Below are 24,207 nucleotides of genomic sequence, written 5' to 3'. Positions count from 1 at the left end.
GAATACACTACATACTAAACACCAGAGTCTTCTAGGAAAGCGCTGCGGAACCCAAGCCCAAGGTAAATGGAAGAATGCACATCAATTTGTACATGCTTTTATTCAATTTTAGTGATTAATTTTTTCTGATTAACATTGAGATATTTAAAAAATATTGAAAACCCGGCAATAGGAATGTTAAAACTTATTTCAATCTTAATTATTTCATTCATACCAAAAGCAGAATTTATTATGATTTTATGTTCCTGTCTTCAGGAACTTATCAATAGTATTCAAAAGCATATTTTATAGCTTACTTTTAAGGATGATTACTGGTTATTTGGGGGAAGGAGGTATACACAGTGGTGGTGGTGGGGAGCCAGTGAGGCAGCTGGAGGTTGCCCTGAGCACCTTGATCTGGTAGGTAAGTCTATAGAGGAATGCACAAGTAAAAATTTCATTGAAGTGTTTTAAAAGATTGTGCCATTTAAAAAGTGTATTTTAAGACTCAATTAAAAAATTGTCTTAAAATAATTTTCCTGAGGATGAAAATAGGCCAAAGTAAGCAGTGCTTAGGAGCAAGAGCTTCTAATGTTGAAGGTTGCAGAACACTATGAATAGGCTTTAAACCACCCATTGTAGGCTTACAGTAGTTAAGTTTTTGGGTACTTGAACACCTGAACTTAAAAATCCAACTCAACACCACTCTGATCTTTGCAAGTTATTGAGCTTCTCTAAGCCTCAGATTATTCATTCTAAGTTTGTGGTTTTATTTGGACAGAGGAAGGGGAATGGGTCATTGACAACAATTATTAACTCAGTTCTGAACTACTTGGAAGGTCTGGACTGATGCTCCTCTACAGCGACTCTTGGTATCCCTGGCCCCCTATAGTTTATGCATGAAGCTTCTAAGGTTCTTCCTGGGCAACCTGCTCCTACCCACACAGCTGCCCCACCCCAAACACTTGCAGCCCCTGGTGAACACCCATTCATCCTTCAGGTCTCAGGGCAAGTAAGACTCTATTAGCTGAGGCTTCCTTGATCCATTGAAGAAGCTATTTGCACATTTTATTACACTTAAATACACCTTGGAAATACAACTTTGGTATTTAACTGTAAATTTACAATGTACTAAGTGTATTATACATAGATACCAAAATATATCTCCATAGAATCTCATCCTCCACTTCAGAGCCCTTACTTCACTTTGTGGCTATATATATATGTGTATACACACACACACACACATAATTTATTTATTTATGCATACAGAACTGGAATACAGGCCAGAGATGTGTCGGGGGGTTGTGTGTGAGAGGATTCTCTAGAGACAGAGTAGGGAGCAGAACAGGCAAACTGATGAAGTACACTGATGAGGGGAGCAGCAGGCGAGACAGGAGAGGTCTGCTGCTCCTTGTGGGTCATCCCTCTGGCTGGGGATAGAACTTGTGCTGAAGTAGCTGTGCTTTAACCTGTTGTGCCACCCGGGAGAGCCCACTTTGTGGCTATATTTTTATTTAATCTTATTAGTTTTTTTCCCCTCCACCATATCTAAGTACCATGAATGTAGGGACTGTGTGTTTTGGCTTAACCATTATGTTATTTATTTAGAAGATTGCAGGCTTTTCACCATTATTCAGAATGAATGAATGAGAAATTTGGACACAGATAAGTTCTTTCAGCTGTTCCTTTGCAGGATTGGGATCTAAGTCTTGTGAACTCTAGTTCAAAGTATCACTATGTCCACATTTAAAAAATATTTCGACAATGAAACCAAAAGTTGGTTCTTAAACAAAATAAACAAGATAGGCCACTAGCTAGGCTCACAAAGAAAAAACCAAGAGAAAGCACAAATAAATAGGATCAGAAATGAAAGAGAAGAAATCACAACAGATACAGCAGGAATCAAAAGAATAATCAGAGAAAACTATGAACAACTATATGCAAAAAATATTTCAAAATATAAGAAATGCTGACCTCGTTCTTTGTTTCATGTGCCACCTGGACACACATCAGAGTGGCATCTGCTAGCCGGAAAACTTAGGATCTGAGGCAGGAGTATTATAGCATGTGAAGGAGACAGTCTTCAATTTCAGATTGGAAAATCTTCCTCTGAAAATGTCTCTAATCCTATTAAAGTGACAGCACATATACCAGAAAACATGTTGTATGGTCTTCAGAATGAAAGATAACTAGCTTAAACCTGACGCCCTAACACTAGTTATGTGAAACTGGAAAAATTATTATTTTGAGTGTCACTTTTCCTTAAGAGAAAAACAGGGAAAAAGAAATACTTTCTAAGGTTGTTATGAAGTGTAAGTGCAATACTTCACGGAAATGCCTTTGCACCGTGTTTGACTCCTATTATTGTTCTCATAATGTAAGTTATCTGGGAATAGGGACCCTGTCTGTTTGTTCTCTACTGACTCCCCTAAGACCTTGAATCTTGTCTGGCAAGTATGAGCACTTAATAATATTTGTTGAACAAATATTTGTCTTCTTAGAGGGCAGTCAGGATAAAGGATGAGAAAATCATGATTTTTCTTCTTAATGGAAAACTATCACAGTATCCTCAGCACCAGATTTCCTTGTATATTTAGGAAATTGTGGGTTCTTTGTTCATTTTTCTAAAACATGCTAATATAGTGGTGAACTGAGTATAGAATTTGCATGAAAGTTTCAGATAAAGTTTGAGACCTCCAAGAGGACAAGCTGCTTGAGAAAACCCTTTCCCCTCTGCAGCCCCAGCGAGCAGCTGAGCTTGGTAGTGTACAGCAATCTCTTCACATTTTGGGCCCATAACAAAGCCATGCCACAGGTCTTGGCTGTCTGTGACAGTTACCCAATTGCCCAGGGGAGATGGCCACTGTAACACGTGAGACCTGCCAGCTCAGCTGTATCTACAATAAGAATCGGTATGCATATAGGAAACAGGGGCCTGGTAAAAACAAGAATAATAGTAAATTTATGCAAATTGATGTTTCCTATTGCTAATCTGACTTACCAGGTCTTTTCTTTTAAACCCAGAAGTCAGAACTAGGGGTCTTTAGGAGATACCAGCCTTCTAAACAGAATTTAATGCCATTGTCTTGCTATCTCTATTTGGTTTTGTCTTCCTTGTTTTTTAGTTTCTTCACCTTTATGGTAAAATATATTGATTTACCATTATAACAGAGATGGAATTTTTCCTATTTACTGTGATTTTCCACAGTAATAAATAGTGGTGGGATTTAGAGACATAATTTTGGGGAGCACTGTGTCCAGGGCCTAGGAGAGATAAGCACTGTGGGATTGGTCTAGTCACCTGGGTCCCTGCCCGCCCCCCCTCAGTGCAACCCCTCTACCACCCCACCTCCAGCACTCCAGTTGCGGCCAATATCCAAGGAGGTTGTCCCTGCCTCCTCCAGGAGTGAAATTAATGAAATTTCTCAAAATGCTCATATTTGTGCAGATGTGCACGTGTTTCTCAAGGTAATATATTCTTGAGAGCGCGTGTTATCTTCAAGTTTACTGGATAATGCCAAATTATTTCATGAAGTTTACCAGATTATACGTTCTTCAGCAGTAATTAATAAGCGAGCACAGAAACACGCACACCATACACCTCTATGCATGCACACACTCCCTACGCATCCTCACTCACGACACACCAGACACATCCACATCCGCACTGTGCACACTGACCCACCCCCACGCACTCCGCACGAGAGCGCGATACGCCACACCCTCACAGCGCTATACACAGATACACAAACGTACGTCACGCATCCCGTGAAAGACGCGTACAACGTACGTACTCACACGTGACTCTCCACGTGACCCCGCCAGGGGGCGTGGTCTTCATTGCCTGCACTGAAGCTTCTTGTCCCGGCAGCGCCGCCGTCGGACGCCAGGTGTCGGAGGTCACAGCAGTGTTGGCTGAGGCTTTTTTTTTTTTAACCCGGAAACCGCTGCTGCCGGAGCCGGAGAAGAGTCCGTGTAGCGGCGGCGCGGGCCGGGCTGGGGTCTGAGCCTTGCGTGGACCCGGCGGAGCCGGACGTCGCCCCGGCGCGGCGGGGAGGATGGTGCCGAACGGCCCCGGGCCCGCCGCGCGCCGCGGGGAGTGAACTCTGAGCTGCCGCGGGCGTCCGCCTAGCACTGGCCCGGCCGGGCCCGGGGCGCGCCGCAGCCCGCCGGGGCGGGTGAGCCGGGGCGCATGGGTCGGGGATCGGGGCTCCGAGGGGGCCGCGCTGAACAAGATCGCCCTCTGGCCGGCTTTGTTCTTGGCCTTTCAGGGCTGCAGTCTCTGCCTGGGCTCTGGTGGGGGTCGCCCCGCTTTAGGCCGTAGCCTGCGCTCGTAGCCTCCAGCCTGATCTCCCGCCACCGGGGTTTGCCCGTCTGCATCCCGGGAGCAAAGGTTTCCTGCTCGCCTTTGTGGTGGCGGGGCTTCCACATATGGAGCTGAGGCCTGGGTAGTTTGGATTTAGCACTGGAAACACTTGGTAGTTTGCCACTTTTGACTTTCGGCTGCGTTTGGGTTACTTCTCAGTTTACAAATTACATCTCAGAAAGAAGGTGGGAGGGAGAGACGTGTGTACAAAAGTTCAAACCAAATGGTGGCATTTTATGTGCCATGCTTGGTAAATAAACTGAGATGGGGTGGATTATTATCTTCACACATAATTTAATAAATTGAAGGAGCAGTTTACGGGAATCCAGAGGTATGTAGTTCAGGTTCCTTTGAGTCAGCACCACCAGGGTCAAGTTAGGTTTCTTGTACAGTTTTGAATTACATCAACACCGTAACCAATGGATAGTAGGTGAGGGGGCCTTTGTTGAAAGAATCCTGTTATCTATTGATAGTTCGAAACTGGTTTATTGTGGCACTCACAGCGTGATGGGTGAGGAACAACTTTGTATCCTGCTTTGACAGGAAAGATTGTGACTGCTTTCTTGTCTCAAAGGTGAGCATCTCTGGGAGGTAGTGAGAAGAAAATCGCTAATGTTGAGGAAGACTGAATGGTAAATTGGTTTGTTCCATAGCGTTCTTTTTGGTAAGCTAGAACTAACTGTAGCGTGCCTGTTCCACCTGTAGACGAATGCTGCAGCAGCGCTTGAAGGGCTGGAACGCCTTGCTACTTCTTCAGGATTCTGAAAGGAAATAGACTTGTGCCCCTAAGATGTGTTGAATGTCTGCAAGCTATTTACTTTCTAGTAGTAAGGAGGCAGTGTGTTGACTTCCTGGTAAAGTTGTGGGAGGAATTTCTGTGGACTAAATTGAGGTGGACAGGATTTAAGGCTAGCAGCTGCCTTCTAGATAATGAGATCACAAAATGTTGATTGAGTGCACCTTCTCTAGCTGGAGCTGCAGCTCCTGCAGGGAAGAGCCGGCAAGGGGAGATAGAGTTTCTGCCCGCAAGGAACTTATTAGAAAAGCAAGAAGCTATAAAATGTGGGAAAACAAGATTATCATATGGAGATAACAATGATTAGGAATTTGTTTGGTTTTGGTTAAGATCAGAATAGGTTTTATAGAGGAAGTGACCTTTGAGACCTGGAAGGATTAAGATTTGGGTCATTCAAAATTAGCTGGGGAATGAAAAAACTAGGACCAGTTAGTGGAATAGCACCTAGACTAGGTAGCTGGGGTCAGAGGCAGATGCTAGTAGTCAAATATTTTTCTAAGACAGAAAAGCAATATGCTACCCAGACTGTTTTCTGATTGATGTCTGAGTTCTGAAGTATTGTTTTCATTTAATGAGTATGTCTTGTTCTTTTAAACAGCCAGTGACATAACTAGTGCGTAACTTTTTTAAAGGACAGTGACAAAGATACTGTCTGGTATTCATCAGTAAATTAAATTTGGCTTCTGCAAGTAGTTTCAGTGTCTGTGTTTAATTTGCAGGAGCACAGCTTTGATACCATCTCTGCCACCCTGGCTGCAGCCATATGTACTTGGCAAGACCTTTAGTCATCTTCTGAGTGTCTTTAGTGACATCTCATTCAGTTCACAGAACGATGTTTATTTCTCTTACCCAGTATTGTCGAAGCACCTTTGAAGCCCTTCAAACATGATGCTGTGTTGTTGTGCTGTGTGGTTTGGTTAGAAGTGCTGATTTCAAAACATCTCTGACTTTATACTGAGTTTTGATGGTATTATGACATATTGAAATGTTAGTGTTTATTTAATTTTGGCCTCACTCTTTGATTTTCTAAAATATCTGTTAATTAACCCCAAATTATTATATTTTGAGAAGGGGATACAATAGTTTGGTTTTAAAGATGGTCAGCAATTTAAAAAAACTAAAGACTGAGATTAGTGATTTTCAGTTTTAGGATTACAGTGAATTTTTAAAAAAGGCTTGTTGGAGTTACATAGATTAAAAACAGAGCAGTGCGTTCATTAATCACAGATCAGTAGAAATGCAGCAAACATGTAATTATAACAGCACATGTTGTTCCTTTCCTTTGTTTGTTTTTATCTGGGTACAGATTTCGTCTAAAATGTGTATTTAGCAATGAAAACTTTATGCTTTCTGATGTAATGTCTCTTGATCATTTAAACTTCCTTCAGTAGGAACTGTATTAGATTAAGAAACAAGCCACCGTTAGCAGAAGATGCCCCTTTGCTTTATGCTCAAATTGATGAGAGTGCTGAGGCAATTGTCTTGGTGAATTTTAGAGATGGGAAATAAGTTAACCATTTGGAACTTAAAACAACAACAACAACACCACCAATCTTAATGGTGCTTTTATTGAAGACGGTGACTAAAATACACTTTATATAGCCATGGCATGTGAGTGTTTTTTTCAGGTTGGCATTTGACTTGAAACCTACTTATCAGCATGGCACTGTGAGTGATGGCATGCTTTTGAGGTTTTAGATGAAGTAAGTTAGGGTTGGTCTTTGCCAGCTTTTTTGCAGTATAACCTTGAGCAAATTATTTAATGTCTTTACACTCATTTTCCTCTTCTATAAAATGAGGATAGTACTATCTAACTAGTAGTGTTGCAAAAATTAAAAAAATATGATATATGGAAAATTCTTGGCATAGTTCCTAATGCATGCACATTTTAAGTGGTAACTATTAGAAGTGATATTTTCTGTCTTAGCCCTTATAATCTAGTTTCTACTATCATCACATCTGTATAGTTGAAAGTGGTTTCACTTAACATTACTATTGATATCTTTTGGGCATTTGGGCTGCTTCCATGTTTTTCCAATTGTAAATAAAGCAGCAATAACTACTGATGTCTTCATTACAAAATTGCATGGGTATTCTTCAGTCTTTATCCATCTGGGGTTGACTGTTCAAGTCCATAACATATTGGGAGGCAGCAGAACACTGAATAGTTAGTGCATGGGCTCAAGAGGTTGCTGGATTTGTTGGGAGGGTCCTATACAGTATGCACTAAACTCTTAGATAGTGCCTCACTCACAGAAAGTGGCCCATACTGTTAGATTTTATTGTCTAGCACCTTCTCAGTGCGCGGCACTGCTTGAGGTAAGGGGTAGTGGGGAGAGGAGGGAACAAAACAACATCACAGCAATGCGAGACAACAGGAGCAGGATATTCTTGGAGTTCAGTTGACTGAAGAAGCTAGTGTCCGTGGCGATGGAGCGAGAGAGCTTTTGAGACATTGACAAGGAAGGAATGACAGGACTGGTACCTGGTTATTTGTAGGACAGTGAATGGCTGGCAGGGGTCATGTGTAGGTGGCTCTGCCTTTCAGTATGAGGAGGAGCTGATTTGGTTCAAGGTGCCAAGGGTCACCTAAGTGGAAAGCTCCCGTGGGTGGCAGCTTGGGTCCAGAGAGAGGAGATAGGTATGCATAGTTGACAGTTAAGCTAGTAATGAGTGTATCCACTGAGCAGAGATTCCAGCCAGGTTGAGGGAACACTAATTTTGAAGAAGAATAAGGAGGAGGGGGTGGCCAGCTAAATGAAAGGGAAGCCAGGAGAGTGAGGTATTGGAAACTGAAAGAGGAAGGTGTGAACTGTAGTGTACAGTTGCACAGTGAGGTAAGAACTGTAACTTAAACCTTTGACTTTAGCATTTGAGGCCTTCCTAGAGATCTTGAAGGTTTCCTTTGCCCTTATTGCTGCTTATTTGCTTTTCTACAGGTGCACTGTGTCTGTTTCCTGCTTCATGGTTTCTACTCAGTGCTGGGTGCTGAAAGCTGTACAAGGTTTCTTTGATACTGGCAAGTGTTCTTATCGCTGCTAAGTCTTGGATATCTGACTGCTCATTAGTTACTGTTCTTTATCAGGCTCATGGTTTGCACCTCCTTGCTTTGAAGTTTTCAGATACCTCAGACATCACAGGATATTTGAGAAATGCTGATTTTATTTTCTGCATTCAAACTGGACCGCTCTCCTACATCCAGGCGAGTTCCTGCCATTCTCTCTTGGCGTAAGACTAGTGCATTTCCTAAAGTGGCAGTTGGGGTGGGCTTGCCTCTCAACATTCTCTCTCATTCTCCCTATGGCATTCCCCCCTGACTTATGGACTCCCAAATTTTGGAAAGGGTCTAACTTTGTAGGAGAGCATAAAAGGAATTTCTCATATAACCTCGGGGCAAAAATCTAGTTGGTTTTGTTGTTCATGCAGGAACTTTTTGGTCTGGGTCATAATAGTGGTGTAGTATATCTCAAGTAAAAACAAGTTAGAAACCATTCAGGAACTATTACCTGGGAAAACGAATGCCTGCCCTATCCAAAGATTCTAATTTTAAACTGAGACAAGTAGCTGTGTGGTGTTCTGTAAAGTACATGGGCTTTGGAGACAGGGAGGACCCTAGGAAAAGGAGTCACGTATAGTCAGTGTTCATTATTTCCTTTCCAGTAAGATATAATAACACTGCAAGAGTACTTTTTTTCTGCCTTTACTGATCCATTTGTAGTTATTTCTTTTTTTGTCCCTCTTTCCTCTGCTTTTAGTGATTGGTTTCTTCACTTCCCTTGACTCCACTGTCTTGTTCCTTTCATTTGAATATGTGGTACTTATCTGTTGACTCAGTTTCCTCATCCCTCTTCCTCCTTACCATTTGATCTCTTCCCTGAGTCCAGAATCAGAACCATCAGTGATATTGCCATGGGGGATGGGGGGGGTGTTATTTATTTATTTTTAAAGTCACCTTGTGTTCTAGATTTTTTTTTAAAGATTTTTATTTATTTGTGCATACAGAACTGGTATACAAGCCAGAGGTGCAGGGGCGATGAGGATTAACCAGAGACAGAGAGGGGAGCAGAACAGGCAGATAGATGAAGTACGCTACTGAGGGGAACAGCAGGTGGGTGAGGAGAGGTCTGCCACGCCATGTGGGTCACCTCCAGGGCAGGGATTGAACTCGGACCACCTAAGCAGCTTGGCTGTGCCACCAGGGGGGGGGCGTTAATTCAAATTTTTCTAATTGTAGTTTTCTAATTGTAGTTCCAGATAGTGAATGGTTCCTTTTTATATATAACTCAAGTTTTACTCTTTCTTACTTGAGAAACTCATCATTTACTGTTCACATTTTGGTTTCTGAATTCTATGAATTTGACCTAATGTCATTTCTATATTTTTCTGCTTTTTAAAGTATTTTTTTTAAAGAGTAGTGTTAAGGTCATAGTGAAATTGAGACTAAGGCACATGTAAGAGGTATCCATGCTCCCCACTCATGCATCTCCTCCTTACTGTCAACGCCCCTCACCAGAATAGTACTTTTAATTGATGAACCTTACATGGCACATCGTGAGCAACCAAAGTCCATAGTTTACACTGGCCGCTCTCTCTCGGTTTGTGTATTCTGGGTGTTTGGGCACATGTATAATGACATGGATCTACTATTACGGCAGCACACAGCACATTTTCAGTGACCCAAAGTCCCCTGTAGTTTGCCTGTTCATCCCTCCCTCACCCTATAACCTTTCACAACCACTGATCTTTTTTTTTTTTTTTAAGATTTATTTATTTGTGCACACAGAACTGGGGTACAGGCCAGAGGCTCAGGGGTGGTGAGAGGCTTCACCAGAGACAGAGTGGGGAGCAGAACAGGCAGATGGACGAAGTACACTGCTGAGGGGAGCAACGGGCGGGTCAGGAGAGGTCTGCCACGCCATGTGGTCACCTCCAGGGCAGGCAGGGATCGAACTCATGTGGAAGCGGCTTTAGATTCTCAGTGCTGTGCTTTAACTCGCTGCGCCACCAGGGAGGGCCTGATCTTTTTTTTTTACTGTCTCTTTTAATTTTGCCTTTTCTAGAATCATACAGTATATAGCCTTTTCATATTGGCTTCTTTAGCTTCAAGATTCTCTCATATTTTTTCATGACTTGATAGCTCTTTTTAGTGCTGGATTATAAACATCCATGTGCAGTTTTTTTTTTTTTTAAGATTTATTTATTTATGCATACAGAACTGGGGTACAGGCCAGAGTTGGGGGTGGAGGGGATGAGAGCCTTCCCCAGACACAGAGTGGGGATCAGAACAGGCAGATTGATGAAGTACACTGCAGAAGGGACAGCGGACCAGACAGAACCCACCATGTCGGTCAGCTGGCTGGCGATCGAACTCATGCTGCAGTGGCTGCTGATAGCTTCATAGTGCTGCACTTTAACCCACAGCACTACCAGGGAGGGTCCAGAACAGAAATTCTTAATTTTAATGAAGTCCAGGTTATCAGTTCATTCTTTGATAGATGGTACCTTTGGTATCTAAAAAGGCATCATCAAACTCAAAGTTTGTCATCTAGGTTTTTCTCCTATGGTATCTACTGGGAGTTTTATAGTTTGCGTTTTGCATTAATTCTATGATCCATCATGCATCCATTTTCTCAAGACTACATGGCCTGTGTCTTGATTTATTTTTTGCCTGTGTATGTCCAGTTCCACCACTACTTATTGAGAATACTTGTCTTTGCTTCATTGCCTTTGCTCCTTGTCGAAGATCTTTTGACTATATTTATGTGGATTTACTTGTTTCATTGATGTGTTTTGTCTTCCCAATACCCCCCACAACCTACACTGTCTTGATTACTGTATCTTTATACTAAGTCTTGATGTCAGGTAGAGTTAATCATCCAACTTTATTCTTCATTAGTCTCTTGGTTCTTTTATGTCTATATGAACTTTAGAATAACTTTACTGGTATCCACAAAATAGCACCAGGCTTTCATTGGGATTGCATTGAATCTGTAGGTCAAGTTGGAAAGAACTGACATCTCAGCATAATTGAGACATTCCATAAAAGTGGAATGTCTCTCCCTTTAATTACTTAGATTTTGTTGGTGAGTATGATAGATCATCTACATATTTTGTTAGATTTACACCTATGAATTTACTTCTTGTGGGATGGTAATGTAAATCCATGGAGTATGGGTTATTTTGAGTGTGAACCAGATGATCCAGTTGAGACTGTTAGCAATAGTTTCAAGGGCCTGAATAAGGGAAATAGCAGAGAAGCATAGAAAAGGTCAGAAGTAAGAGTTGTTAAAAATGGTTTCTTTTGCACTTGCTTAGCTTTGACAAGAAGTTGTCTAGCTTGTATTATAGGGCTCTAGATTAAGATGGGAGTACAGGAGGATGAGTAGATTGGACAGGGATGTTAGGCAGGTTGAGTTTTGGACAGCATATTCAGTGGGCACTGGCTATGGACGTCTTAGAACTGTAAAGACAGTTCAGGATTGTATAGGATTGATACAGTGATCAATCCCTGTCATAAGAAGAAGATGGGGCAGAGTGGGTAGATCTGAGATGTATTTTGGGAAGAAAATCTACAGATTTGCTAATGAATTAAGATTAGTGGTAGTGGTGAGGGAAAGTAACACAGTTAAGGACTATTTTGAATGAAATTTATAGTCTTAAGTGCTTATTTAGAAAAAAAGAATTGGAAAATATGAGGTAAGAATCCAGTTGAAGAGGTCAGAAAATCTGAACTGAGAAAACCCAAGAAAAACAAAAACAAATAAAAGAGTACATGTAGAAATTACTAAAATGAAGTGTACGAAATTATTTAGGTATAATCTACAAAACCATATACCAGTTCTTTGAAAACACGAATACAATTGAGAGAAGGCAAACACAAAATCACTTGTAATGAAATATAACTACAAACAAGTAAATTAAAATTGAACATATCACAAAGTAGTACTTTGTGAGAGATCTTAAAAATCAGTATAAAATGAGCAGTTTCCTAGCATATTACCAAAATAGGTCCAGTAAAAATAGAAAATGCAGATATATAGTCATTAAGAAACACGAGTAAGTTGTTGTGGGAACCTACCAAAATACAAAACCAATTAAAAACTTGACAGTTCCAGATGGTTCTTGTAAGTTCTCTCTCACGTTTCCAAGAAAAAGAAACACTTATGTATAACATTGTTCTAGAATATAGCTGCACAAATTTCAATTTTATGATACTAGGATGCCTTAGTCTTACTGGTCGAGGAGTATACACAGTTAAGGAGAGTATGGTAATGGCCTGCAATTTTCTTTTCTCACTTATAAGCAGATGTGGAGATTCATGAAGCTCACAAAAAAGGTGCAATATATAATAAAAGAAGTGGAAAGTCAATTGTGCACTGACTGTCACTGAACAGTTGAAGGCATCAAAGCAGAGTACTGAGAGGGGCACTAAGGTGGTCAGGGAAGGCCTCTCTGAGTAGCCAACTAGTGAGTAGACACCTGGATGAGAAAAACAAGTGTGTAGATATTTTGGGAAAAGCATTCATGGAAGAGGTTAAAACCTTTAGGTTGGATTTCCTTAAAAAATTCCAAGAAGAATTAAGTACTTAATAAATTGAGAAAAAAAATGCAAACTTTGAGAGCAATAAAACACTATTAAAATAAAAGACCTAGATAAATGGAAAAGCATCTCAGGTTCATGATATGCAGGGAAGACAATAGTAAGATCACATTTTGACCCAAACTGATCTACAGATCCTTGAAGAAGTTGACAAGCTGATCCTAAAAAGTAGCAAGGCTAGTGTGTTTAGAGTCCAGTAAGGGAGGAGAGGAAGAGTTGGTAAAGGTGCACTCATTGAGCTTGGCACGGTTTCTGGATCATGAAACCCAAGGGACAGGGTACTGACCTCATCCCAGGGCCAGTGGGAAGCCAAAGGGCGGCTTTAAGCAGGAGAGATAAAATTTGGTATTTACTGAGTACCTACTTTTCCAGCTGCTGGGATGGGCATGAGCGATATATCAGTGAAGAGACAATATTGAATAAGTAAAATTCAGATTTTCAATCATAGGAAATGAGAGCATCTTCTATTTCTGTACACATTGGCATATATTTGTGTCATTATTGACCTAGTTAAACTTTTCTTAAGTAAAATGGAAATAGCAAGTGCTCATTTAGAGTAATTAAAAGGTTCAAACGAGAGAATGTGTCTTTCAAGATCCTACAGCTTTGAAATAACATTGTTTTTCCCTTGTAAGCTTTTGAGTGGATTTATGGTCAGCCATTTCTCAAGTTTAATGAGTAACTTCCTCATACCAGTACCACACAAGGAGACCCAAGTGGGACTCTCTTAGGTTTTCTTTTGACAACTCAGTCCATGAGTCTCTGATTTATTGCTTTCAGGTGAAGCTGATCAGAATAATGTTCAACATCAACCCCCTGGAGAATCTGAAGCTGTATATCAGCAGTCGGCCTCCCCTGGTGGTCTTTATGATCAGTGTAAGCGCCATGGCAATAGCTTTCCTCACCCTGGGCTACTTCTTCAAAATCAAGGAGATTAAGTCACCGGAAATGACAGAGGTACAGTGAAGTTCCAAGCAGGCTTTACAGATTGGGCTCTCCACATGATTGTTGGACTGTTTTTTTTTTTTTTTAACTCAGGGGAAAGATCGATATTTAGGAATTTTTGTCTTCCTTCTGTCATTTGTCTTGATTCTAGAAAATATTTAATCAGATAGTTATTGATTAAAATAATGCTACCAGTTTCAGTTAGACTATTTTGGTAATGAAATGTATTTTTGTAAAATGTTTGTGTCAACCTACAGAACAGACTTTTTTGGTAAGAAACTGACTTGGGTACTTATGGTGTTAGTTCATTGCAGTCTTTTAAAACTAAATGTTTTTTAAAAAATAAATGTCATCATGGAGTTTTATCAGCTATAGTCATAATTTTTCATTGGATAAGAAAGAAACCTAAAAAATTTAGAAAACAGAATCTTATTTCAAATATATTTGTCTTCATTTTTAATCAAAGAAAGCTTAAGATGTCTATAAACTTGCTTTCAGATTTTACATATCAACATGTAAAGAATGAATGGCATTGCTCTTTAATCTTTTATTTAGCCATATAAGAACTTGAACACTCATGATGCAGATCTTAAAGGGTATGTGTTTTCATATATCAGAAAGCAATCAAAATTTGGTAATTCTCCTTTGATAAATAGTAATATACCTACCAATAAATCTGTCATTTTCATTTTTGTTATTGTATTTTATGTTAGAAATTATGTTGAATTAATGATCTGGTGAATTTACTAATGGATAAAACTTCTTTAGGACACAGTAGTTGCTGTCTTTGTAAGACTCCTTGAGTGTCTTCCCTCATACTTTCTTGGCTGTGTTTATTGGTGGGGATGGGGTTGGGATTGTGTTGTTGGCACCTTATATTAGGTGTACTCTCCTTAGTGCTTGAGAATTGCTGGGGAGGAGGGTTCTACTCAGTATGGTGGGGTCAAGGGTAGGTTTCGTGCTCTGTGGCTTCTGTAGATCATAGGTGATCTCAGGAGGTTTGGCCTTCACACATGCAGTGTCTCTAACACAGTTAAAGTAACAGGTTAGCATTCCTATCATGAAACTCTTTCAAAGAGTATTGTACTGAGAAACATACTTGCAAGTTTATAGTTGTCTTTTTTGACCCTGCCTGAATTTTTCAGGGTTATGAAAATGGGCTGCAGGTCACATTAGGGCTAAAAATGAGCATTCTAGTCACTACCAAAGCTATGCAGCATTTGGCATTGCTTTTCCTCAGAGCTCCATTCCTTCTTCAACACTTGGCCAGAGTCAGTGGCCTGGATAATTAGCTCTTGATAGTCAAAATGGACCTACTATTTGACTGACTACTCAAAGTGGACTAAAGCTTTTCGGGGAAGCAGTGCCAAGATGCCGCAGACCTTTGGTTATTAGTTTAGTAATTGCATTTTCAAGGGAGGATCCTAGGTTGTATAAAGGCATTGCTACATAGCAAAAGTTTTTCGCTGGAATCAGAAAACAATCCCAGTTGTTCCTACAGCTGTGAAATTAGATTGCTCCTAATTTCTTTTCAGCTTCAGTTTCCTCATGTCAGGACTGGTAGGAATGAAATTAGGATTTCCTTTTAAGCTCTAATGTTCTTGAGTGATCTGCTGAGTTTGTAGCTGTTAGGGAAAAATTAATTTGACTCATCTACTTGCAGTCTTAACTAAATGCTAATATACAGTTACACTGATGCTGTACAGGTGTACTTTCCTTATTGCTTGAGAATTGCTCAAGTGGCATTTTAAATTAACATTGTTTTAAAGTGTCTGAGTTATAACTTGGGTTGTCTTCCCATTTAATGATTTTTTTTTGTAGATGAATGTTGCTAGGGAGAAAGCAACATGTATGTAACAGTTCAGGTGAGGTCAGTGGCTATTTCAGCATGAGTTCAGCTTTGGGTTTCTGCAAAATTAAAATTGGCCTAAGATGGGTACTTTAAGTCAGTTTAACCAGGCTTATGATTTGAGCCATCAATACAGGATGTAGATACTAGGAGAAGTCCAAAAACATTTTTTTTTTGCCTCCCTTCTGAAATTATTCATCTTCAAAAGTCTGATGAAGAAAAAAAGTGCCTCATGAGTATTGATATTTACTGTGGTTTCCCATGCTGGAGGGTTAGAAAGCAAGGGTATATAGTTGATCTGTTGAAGAATCACTTTAAGACAGCCTTATGTAAAAAAAAATAACTGATTGTAGATGCTAAATATTTGAATATGGATTAATTCTAATGTTTTGTTGTTTTTATACAAGCTTTATTTTCAAGTTTGATTTTGAAGGTTGTTCATTTTCTTAAAGTTTAATATACTGATTTGGAAAATTTCATGTTATGCCAGCGCAAGCAGTGATCTCATTTTTATTTTACATGATAGAACTATTGTTTCCCCGTACATTGTGGCGCCACAGTGTGATGGCTGTCTTCCCGCAGTGGCTGCGCTTCTGGACTGCTCATACTTGTCTCTCTCTCTCATTTTACTGAAGGATTGGAATACGTTTCTCCTGCGTTTTAATGATTTGGACTTTTGTGTATCAGAGAATGAAACATTAAAGCATCTCACAAATGACACCACAGCTCCGGAGAGCACAATGACCAGCGGGCAGTCTAGAGTGTCCACCCAGTCCCCACAGGCCCTGGAGGATTCAGGCCCAGTTAACATCTCAGTTGCAATCACCCTAACTCTGGACCCACTTAAACCTTTTGGAGGATACTCTCGCAATGTCACGCATCTGTACTCAACCATTTTAGGGCATCAGATTGGACTTTCAGGTATGTGACTGTTTCCTTTCAGACTTTCTCAGCTAACAGGTATTTCAAAACAGTGTTAGCAACATACAGTTTACTTATTGACTCTTTGCATATATCTTCCCTTTTTGTTGAGTTGAAGTAACTGAAGTAAAGAAGTAACCATTTTGACATGATAGTAGGCTCTCAGTAAAAACCTGTAAGGGTGGAAAACTGGAGTCTACTTCTGGTTTTAATATTTACAAACACAACAGACTTATTCAGATTTATTCTGTTAGTGTTTTCAACAGATATTTCAACAGATAGAGTCAAGGATAACATGAACTAATATTTACAAGCATTTTACATAGTTTCTGGCACAAAAGAAATGCTATATATAAGTGCTTGTTAGATAATATTAAAAATAAACATCTAATATTAAACTATTAAAAATAAAACATTGAACCATTGTCCTTTAGCTTGTACTAAACCCGTGATGACTGTAAGTGACTCAGGAGAATGTCAAAAGTAGTGTGTTGGAATAATCAGGAAAGGCTTCATTATCCTGTAGACTTGGACCTATAAACTGGAATTTTGGTTACTAAGGGCCTTTTAAAGCCCTTAAAGGGACAGAGGAATGACTGTCCACCTCTAGTAGGCTGTTACCAGTGAGAGTTGTTTCCACATAGTAAAGTGAGGTGACTTCTGTGTTTTTTATGTAGTGAGTAGACCTTTTCTTTGTGCTATGGTATTAGAACACCTTGGTTTTCATTAAACTGTCACTTACTAGTTCTGTGACTTTTCTCTGTCTGTTAGACCCACTGATCCTAAGTCTGTTTGTATGGAACAGGGAAACAGTTAATATACATTCTTTGGTCTTGCTGTGGATCATGGTAAATTTTCAATGAAATAATACATACAAAGCGGTTTGAAAATAATGAGTGCCGCACAAATTCTAGAATAGTGGTGGTCATAATCCACTTAGCCCCAGTCTCCAACTTGGGCGTTGCTTGGGCCTTTGCTTGGCAGAAAGTGGTTCCTCGCTATTTTCCAATTTGCGGTTCCACCTGGTGAGCAGGCCTTGTGACGGGTCTCAGATCTGTCTCCCCTCCAGTCCTACAAAGGCAAGGATTGTGCTTCTGTGGGCTGATGGATGACTCCTGGGTGGGTTGTTTTCAGTATTCATTCAAATCCTAGAGGATAATAAATACAAATTCTTGCCTTTCTTTACAAAGGAAAAAAATGATTTCTCTTTCATAGGCAGGGAAGCCCACGAGGAGATAAACATTACCTTTACCTTGCCTACATCTTGGAGCTCAGATGACTGTGCCCTTCATGGTCACTGTGAGCAGGTGGTGTTCACAGCCTGCATGACTCTCACAGCCAACCCTGGTGTGTTCCCCGTCACCGTGTAAGTGGTTTCCTGTGCCCAGTGGGTGTGGGAGAGGCTCCATTTCCCATGAGCATGACTGGGCTGCTTCAGCAGCGAGTTCTCATGAATACTTGCATTGTATCCTGTAGTCATTACCTGCACCTGTTTAAAGGGTTCTTTGACTTGGAATTCTGTAGATAGAAATTCTGCATTTAAATGTCAAAAGAGTTAGTTCAGCACAGTGGTAAGCATTGGCTGTTGCATGTTCTCAGTATGCAGTTCTTTCAGTGGAAGAAGCATGTCACGGAAAAGATCAATAACAGCTGATCATGTGACCAGAATGACCCATAATTAAGGTTCCTGAGAGATAGGGTGTCCATCTTTGCTATCCAGAGTTATTTTTAAAATTGAGATCATAAATTGAACCTTATTTTCCATGAAATAGAACTTTTGCTGCTTTTTTTTTTTAAGTGTCCATCAATGTTCTCACTTTGTCTTTTAAGTTTTTCATAAAGGGACAATGATCTATAAATAATGTGAAATACAAGATGTAGCCTATTTAAAGGAATTCTATGGGAAATCTTTTAAAAATTAAGACAAATTATCTTGGGATTTATCTATTTTAGACATTTGGAGGTTTGTAGGACAAGATCAAACAAGCTAAAAAGAATTTACTGTTACGCTATATGAGACGTTTGTATGTTAAACTTCCAGTTGTAACTAAAAGTAAGATAATTGAGAAAGACTTGAAAGAAGCAGGTCCTCTGGCCACATCATGTGAGGACCATGGATTGAATTTTGAAGGCAAGAATCTAACATCTAAAATAAATGTCAGTGGAAATGGTAGGCCCCTCGTTTTTACTGTTACATGTTTATTATTAAAGAAGAAAGATCCCTGAACTAAAACGGTGGTTTTTGGCCCAAAGAGTCATGCATGTGCCCTGTTTCTCCTTTTTCATACTTGTGACCGTGCTCAGTGTTGTGCTAGGGACTTGAGCGACATGAGTGAATGAGCAGGCTGCTGAGCACCTGTCTTCCCCTCTCTTCCCGTGTAGACAGCCACCCCACTGTGTGCCTGACACCTACAGCAATGCCACGCTCTGGTACAAGATCTTCACAACCGCCAGAGATGCCAACACAAAATATGCTCAAGATTACAACCCTTTCTGGTGTTACAAGGGAGCCATTGGAAAAGTCTATCATGCTTTAAATCCCAAACTCACAGTCATTGTTCCAGATGTAAGTGAGAAAAATCCTGTGTGTATGTTTTCCTCCTTAGGTTAGCTGAGCCACTGCCATTCTGTCGGGGCTGGGAGATGAAGCAGCAGTGGTGGAGACACATCCTGATGGAAAAACACGCCTCTTTTTTTTCACGTAGTTCAGCTCTGCTCCCATTCTTTGTATGCAGCAGCTATTTGTTGAGGAAGAAAATGTTATTTACCAAACAAAAACAAAAACCCAAAACCCAAAAAATCCAATAGTGCAAACTGTTAAAGGTAGGCTCAACTCAAGTCTAGCAGGAAACTCAAGCTATTCTAAATTGACCTTCCCCTCCTTTCAATAGCCTCTCTTACTAGTCCTCAATACCTGACCAAAAATTCATCTCCTCCTACATACTGCTACCTTTCTGAACTCGAAGCAGCACTATTGATTACTCATATTGACACTAGCCAACTATTTCTTCCTGTCAAATTGGGGAAGCTGGTAGGCCTTGTGCCTGCAGGAGGAAGCAGTAGAGATCAGGTTGGAAGCTGATCTTTGTTCCTCACCAAGGCATTTAGACTTTCTCTTCAGGGTAAGCAATCATTGCCTAGTTAGGGCTGTAGGGATTTGTACAGCAGTTTATTATGAAGACCTGATGTGGGCCCTCCCTGGTGGCGCTACAGGTTAAAGTGAAGAGCTGTGAAGCTACCTGCAGCCACTGCAGCATGAGTCAACTGTACAACAATCATGCATTATAAGGCCCTCCCTGATGGTGCTCGGGTTTAAGTCGTACCACTGTGAAGCTCTCCACAGCCACTGCAGCATGAGTTTGGTGCCTGGCCAGAGAGGTGACCCACATGGCCCAGCAGACCTCTCCCGTCTCACCCACTGTGCCCCTCAGCAGTGTATTTTAGTAGATCTGCTTGTTCTGTCCCCCACTTTGTCTCTGATGAGTCCTCTCACCCCCTGCACCTCTGGCCTGTACCCCAGTTCTTATTTGCATAAAATAAATTAAGAAAAAAAAAGGGAAGACCCCCCCCCCATCCCCATGTGTATAAATGGAAGGGAACCTCAGGCTGATGTTGTGAGGCCTGGAGATGGGAGAAGGCAAAGGAATGGTGGCATGACTGGGATCACTCTAAACTGGCAGGGCATGTTCAGTGATTCCTGTGAGGTGCAGAAAGGAAGAAGTCAAGGGCAACCTCCGTGTTTTCAGTCAGACACTTGTAAAAGTGGGACAAAGCACAAGGAAGGAGAGAAGCTGCCGCTGGGAAAAGGGGATGCTGCAAGGCATTATGTAGCAAGGAACAGAGTGAGGTTGCCAGCAATGCAGCTTGAGGGCAGTGGGGGAAGGGGTGGGGCTCAAGATGGGGTCTCTGGGACCTTCTCAGGAAGAGACCTGGGGAGGAGCGGTTCGGGCATGTGGCACTAAAGTCAGGGCAGAGGACTGCTTTAGGAAGGCCATGTCTTCACTTAAGAAGATCCAGATGTAATAGTTTAGAAGACAAAAGGGGAAATGTCCTGTTCCATTTTAAGAATTAAAGTTGAATAAAGGTTGGAGGTTGTAAACTCATTTCCAGAAATGCAGCATTAAAATAATTCAGTTACTCAGTACAGTTGTTTCTGGTTTGTTCTCTTTATTTAGGATGACCGTTCATTAATAAATTTGCATCTCATGCACACCAGTTACTTCCTCTTCGTGATGGTGATAACAATGTTTTGCTATGCTGTTATCAAAGGCAGACCCAGCAAATTGCGTCAGAGCAATCCGGAATTTTGTCCTGAGAAGGTGAGTGTGGATGTAGCCCAGTTTCTTGCTAGAGGCCTCTCTCTCTAGAAAGTCCCACTTAGTCCTTACTTCATTTACTGAGTGTTACCTTTCCTCCACAAAAATTATCTTTTTGTCAGAAGTTGCCTACCCCCAGCCTAAATTACCATACTGGATTTTCACCCACATACTCAAGCTTTCACTGGTAAAAAGGTGTTGGACCACAATTTGTTCTCATTTCTCTATTGGAGAGCATCTGACCCTGATGTTAGTTGCTTCCCCTTCCCGTCTGTCAGCTTGAGACAGCACCTCACAGTCATGCTGATGAGTGTTTGAGAACAATTAACTGTATCTCAGCACGGTTCCTCCTAGATCAGCAAGAGACTTAGATTTCTGTTTATTCACTCCTAGATGAGAGTTTTTTTATGAAGGATTTAGTGGCTTCTTGACTGATAGATGCATGTGATGTGGCTCCCTGGCCTTTGGGTAAGGAGCCCAGGAAAGGGAGGGGTGCTGATGGGGCTGTGGCCCCTGTGCACTGCTGTGTGACTGTGTTGCTTATCTCGCTCTCTTCTAGGTGGCTTTGGCTGATGCCTAATCGCACAACTGCCCATTTTCTGAGAAGGGTTGAGAGAACCATAATCATTGCCTGCTGAACCCAGCCTGGGCCTGGACACTCTGTGAATACATTATCTTGCAATGTTGGGTTATTCCAGCCAAAGACATTTCAAGTGCCTGTAACTGATTTGTATATATTTATAAAAATCTATTCAGAAATTGGTTCAATGATGCACGTGCTTTGCACTAGGTGCAGCCAGAACCCTTCAGCCTCACCCGTGCACTTGGGAGGATGATTGTGCATCGTGCCAGAGAGGTGACTGTGCTCCGTTGGAGCAGGCCACGTTGCCTTTCCAGGAGCATTTCATTGCTGGTGGGGTTGAGGTTTGCTTTGGTTTTTGTTTCAGCCCAATATGTACAGAATGTTCAAAACAGTCTGCACCTTTGATATGATACTGCATTTTCCAAAGCCACCGGTCCATTTTGTGGATTTTATGCGTCTGTGGCTCAATAATCATAGTAAACAACAGTACTACTTTTTCCTGTTTTGCTTGCAAGGAAACATACCTATCTAAGTTGGTTTTTTTTTTTTTCCTTTTGAAGAAAAAATAGTCACATTTTAATACTACTCTAGTTAGGACAGACTTGTGCTTTTATCAAACTGAGTAAAAAGTTAAGTATTTAAAAGTCACCTACATGGTAAAGATCTAAGTTTCATTTTCCACATGGGTGGTGAGGAACCTGGTCTTGATTGAGTTGGCACAGAATATCCCACTGTCTTTTCTCCTCTGTTGTCCATTCTAAAAGTTAAAGCCGCTTCCTCACTCAAAAGGGCTTACACTTGAAATGGCTCTAGTGTAAAAATTGGCTGATTTGTGTTCCGGAATGCAGATGGAAAGTGAAAGATGATTTGGTGTGTTATGAAAGGGTTACTTGTTTCTTTGAAGAGGGAGGGAATCTTCTGTGTATGCACTTCTTTTTATGCAGTTAACATCTTCAGAAGAAAAATGGCAGCTAGTAGATCAGCAGCATTAGGAAAGCTGAGCCTGTGAAATTTGAAGGCAAGCAATTTGATTTGCCATTTATCAGGAAAACCAATAACATTTTTCTTTCTTATACCATTTTGGTCATCTAGTTTACTTAGCCCCTTTTTTCCCTGATCTTTTTAAAAAAAATTACACATGATCTTTTCTAGGCATTGTTTTCTTAATAGATTTTTGCCTTAGTAAGTCATTGTCATTAGTGACTTCTGTGTTCTCCCCAGCATTGTTAATAGCAGAAGGACAAGTAAAACCTTGGACATTCCTGTCAGTACTTCTTTCCCATAGCTGTAGGCTACAAAATTAGAATCAGTCCTGCTGTCTGAAATATATTAGCTTAGAACATTTTATCCCAGGCATTCTTCAGTGAAAAATATTTGTGGACTTTTACTGAAGGTTGTTGAAATAATCATACAGTAACTTGATATGTTACTATTCCTTTTTTCCTTTTCATACATGTCAAGCGCAATAATTATGCTTGTTTCTACCCAGTTTTTTGATGCATGGCTAATCTGTTAATTGAGTTTTATAAGACTCTTACATGATTGAGAAAGCCATTGACTTGGCCTTTAGAAACAACAACATCATGAAGACCAACAGATTTTAGGTAAAGCTGCTACTGATATAATAAAATCCCAATAAGTATAGTTATAGGGCTAGATTTATAACTGGCAGAATAATATAGAAGGAGAAAGACAGATGGAAAAAGTCAAATTCACTGGTTTGTGTAATCTAACGTGTTTATAATACTCATTGCCCTTGTTTGAATTACAGGGAATGGCTGGACTCTGTAGCCAGGGGAGGAAGCACACTGGTAGGCATGAGGAAAGGAATGCCAAAAATGCCTGGACAATACTGACTTGTCATGAGGCCAGGACATACACATTAAAATTCACCCTTTACCGTAGCAGGTAATCCTCACAGATCTCACAGAAACCTAGTCAGCTGGTGTTTAAGGAAGGCTGGAGAAGCAGAGAAGTCACAGGCCCTGGGTTAAGAGGTCTAGTAACTGAAAAGACTTCAGGAATTCCAGAGGAGTTGTTATGTTATTATCTGGGCACCTGTGGTCAGGCCTGAGACCCCACTGTATCTGGCTGGGGGAACCTCAGAAGAGTGTCACAGAGAGGGCCTGTTTGCCATTCACGGGTGACCCCGCACAGAAGCACTGACTTGTCCGTCCTCAGGCATCTTGGACTGGAGGTCCAGTAAAAGGTCAGCAACTTATTATTAAATGGTTGTTTCAGATCATATTGATCTCTTTCCTTTTTCCTTTTGTCCTTTCACTGTATGACTTGAATCAGTTTTGATTCTATTTGTAAGTTTTTCTCATCACTAGGAATCTGCCACTTCTGTTGCATTTTCTTTGGCAGTGTGTAGGGATTCAGCATCCTGGTTTTTCAACCCTCCTGCAGGCACTGTGGGCTAATGAGGGCCAGTGGATCCATTTCACTTATCTTGCTGCATGATGGTCAGTAGCTGATCTGTTACGGCATTCACTCCCAGATTAATTTTCCGTGTTTGAAATATGTGCATATGTGCTTTACAGAATAAAACATCTGAATTTATTTTTGTGTTTCTCTTTTCCTCCAGTCTGATGACTGTTCTAAGCAATTGAGGGTTTTTGCCAGCTGCTCATGCAGTATCACCTATCATCAGGCTGAGGGGTGGGCAGTGTTTCCTAGCAAACTGGCCTCAGCAAGCACACAGGTCTCCTGTGTGTACCAAACCTTTAATGGACTAGACTACATGTACTTGAGCAGACCTCACCCTCAGCTTGCTTCAAGGAAGTAAGAATTCAGACCAGAGTAGGGTAGCCTACTTGGTACTGAATAGACATAGAAAGACGCCCTTC

At 40.8% G+C, this 24,207-nt stretch overlaps 1 protein-coding gene across 2 annotated transcripts; it reads left to right on the top strand.

Moving 5' to 3' along the window:
- The first annotated feature begins 43 nt into the window (after positions 1-43).
- On the top strand, positions 44-23,920 carry TMEM248 (transmembrane protein 248). Of its 2 annotated transcripts, none has more exons than XM_012729258.1 (7): positions 44-62; positions 13,525-13,701; positions 16,174-16,459; positions 17,675-17,825; positions 18,842-19,025; positions 20,635-20,778; positions 21,335-23,920. In XM_012729258.1, exons 2-7 carry the CDS (start codon positions 13,543-13,545, stop codon positions 21,353-21,355), a joined length of 945 nt encoding a protein of 314 aa, XP_012584712.1. In that variant the 5' UTR covers positions 44-62; positions 13,525-13,542; the 3' UTR covers positions 21,356-23,920. The 2 variants fall into 2 exon arrangements, with proteins under 2 accessions (XP_012584712.1, XP_004688377.1); XM_004688320.2 differs by lacking the exon at positions 44-62 and adding an exon at positions 3,907-4,160.
- The last annotated feature ends 287 nt before the right edge of the window (positions 23,921-24,207 follow it).

Source organism: Condylura cristata, unplaced genomic scaffold (assembly GCF_000260355.1).
Source record: "Condylura cristata isolate star-nosed mole 26May11 unplaced genomic scaffold, ConCri1.0 scaffold00024, whole genome shotgun sequence".
NCBI lineage: Eukaryota > Metazoa > Chordata > Mammalia > Eulipotyphla > Talpidae > Condylura > Condylura cristata.
This window is presented reverse-complemented; position numbering and strand designations above follow the sequence as displayed.

Coding starts and splice junctions, on each gene's coding strand:
- TMEM248 (XM_012729258.1), top strand. CDS start 13,543: ATGTTCAACATCAACCCCCTGGAGAATCTGAAGCTGTATATCAGCAGT. Junction 16,460..17,674: donor GCATCAGATTGGACTTTCAG/GTATGTGACTGT, acceptor TCTCTTTCATAG/GCAGGGAAGCCCACGAGGAG. Junction 17,826..18,841: donor GGTGTGTTCCCCGTCACCGT/GTAAGTGGTTTC, acceptor CTTCCCGTGTAG/ACAGCCACCCCACTGTGTGC.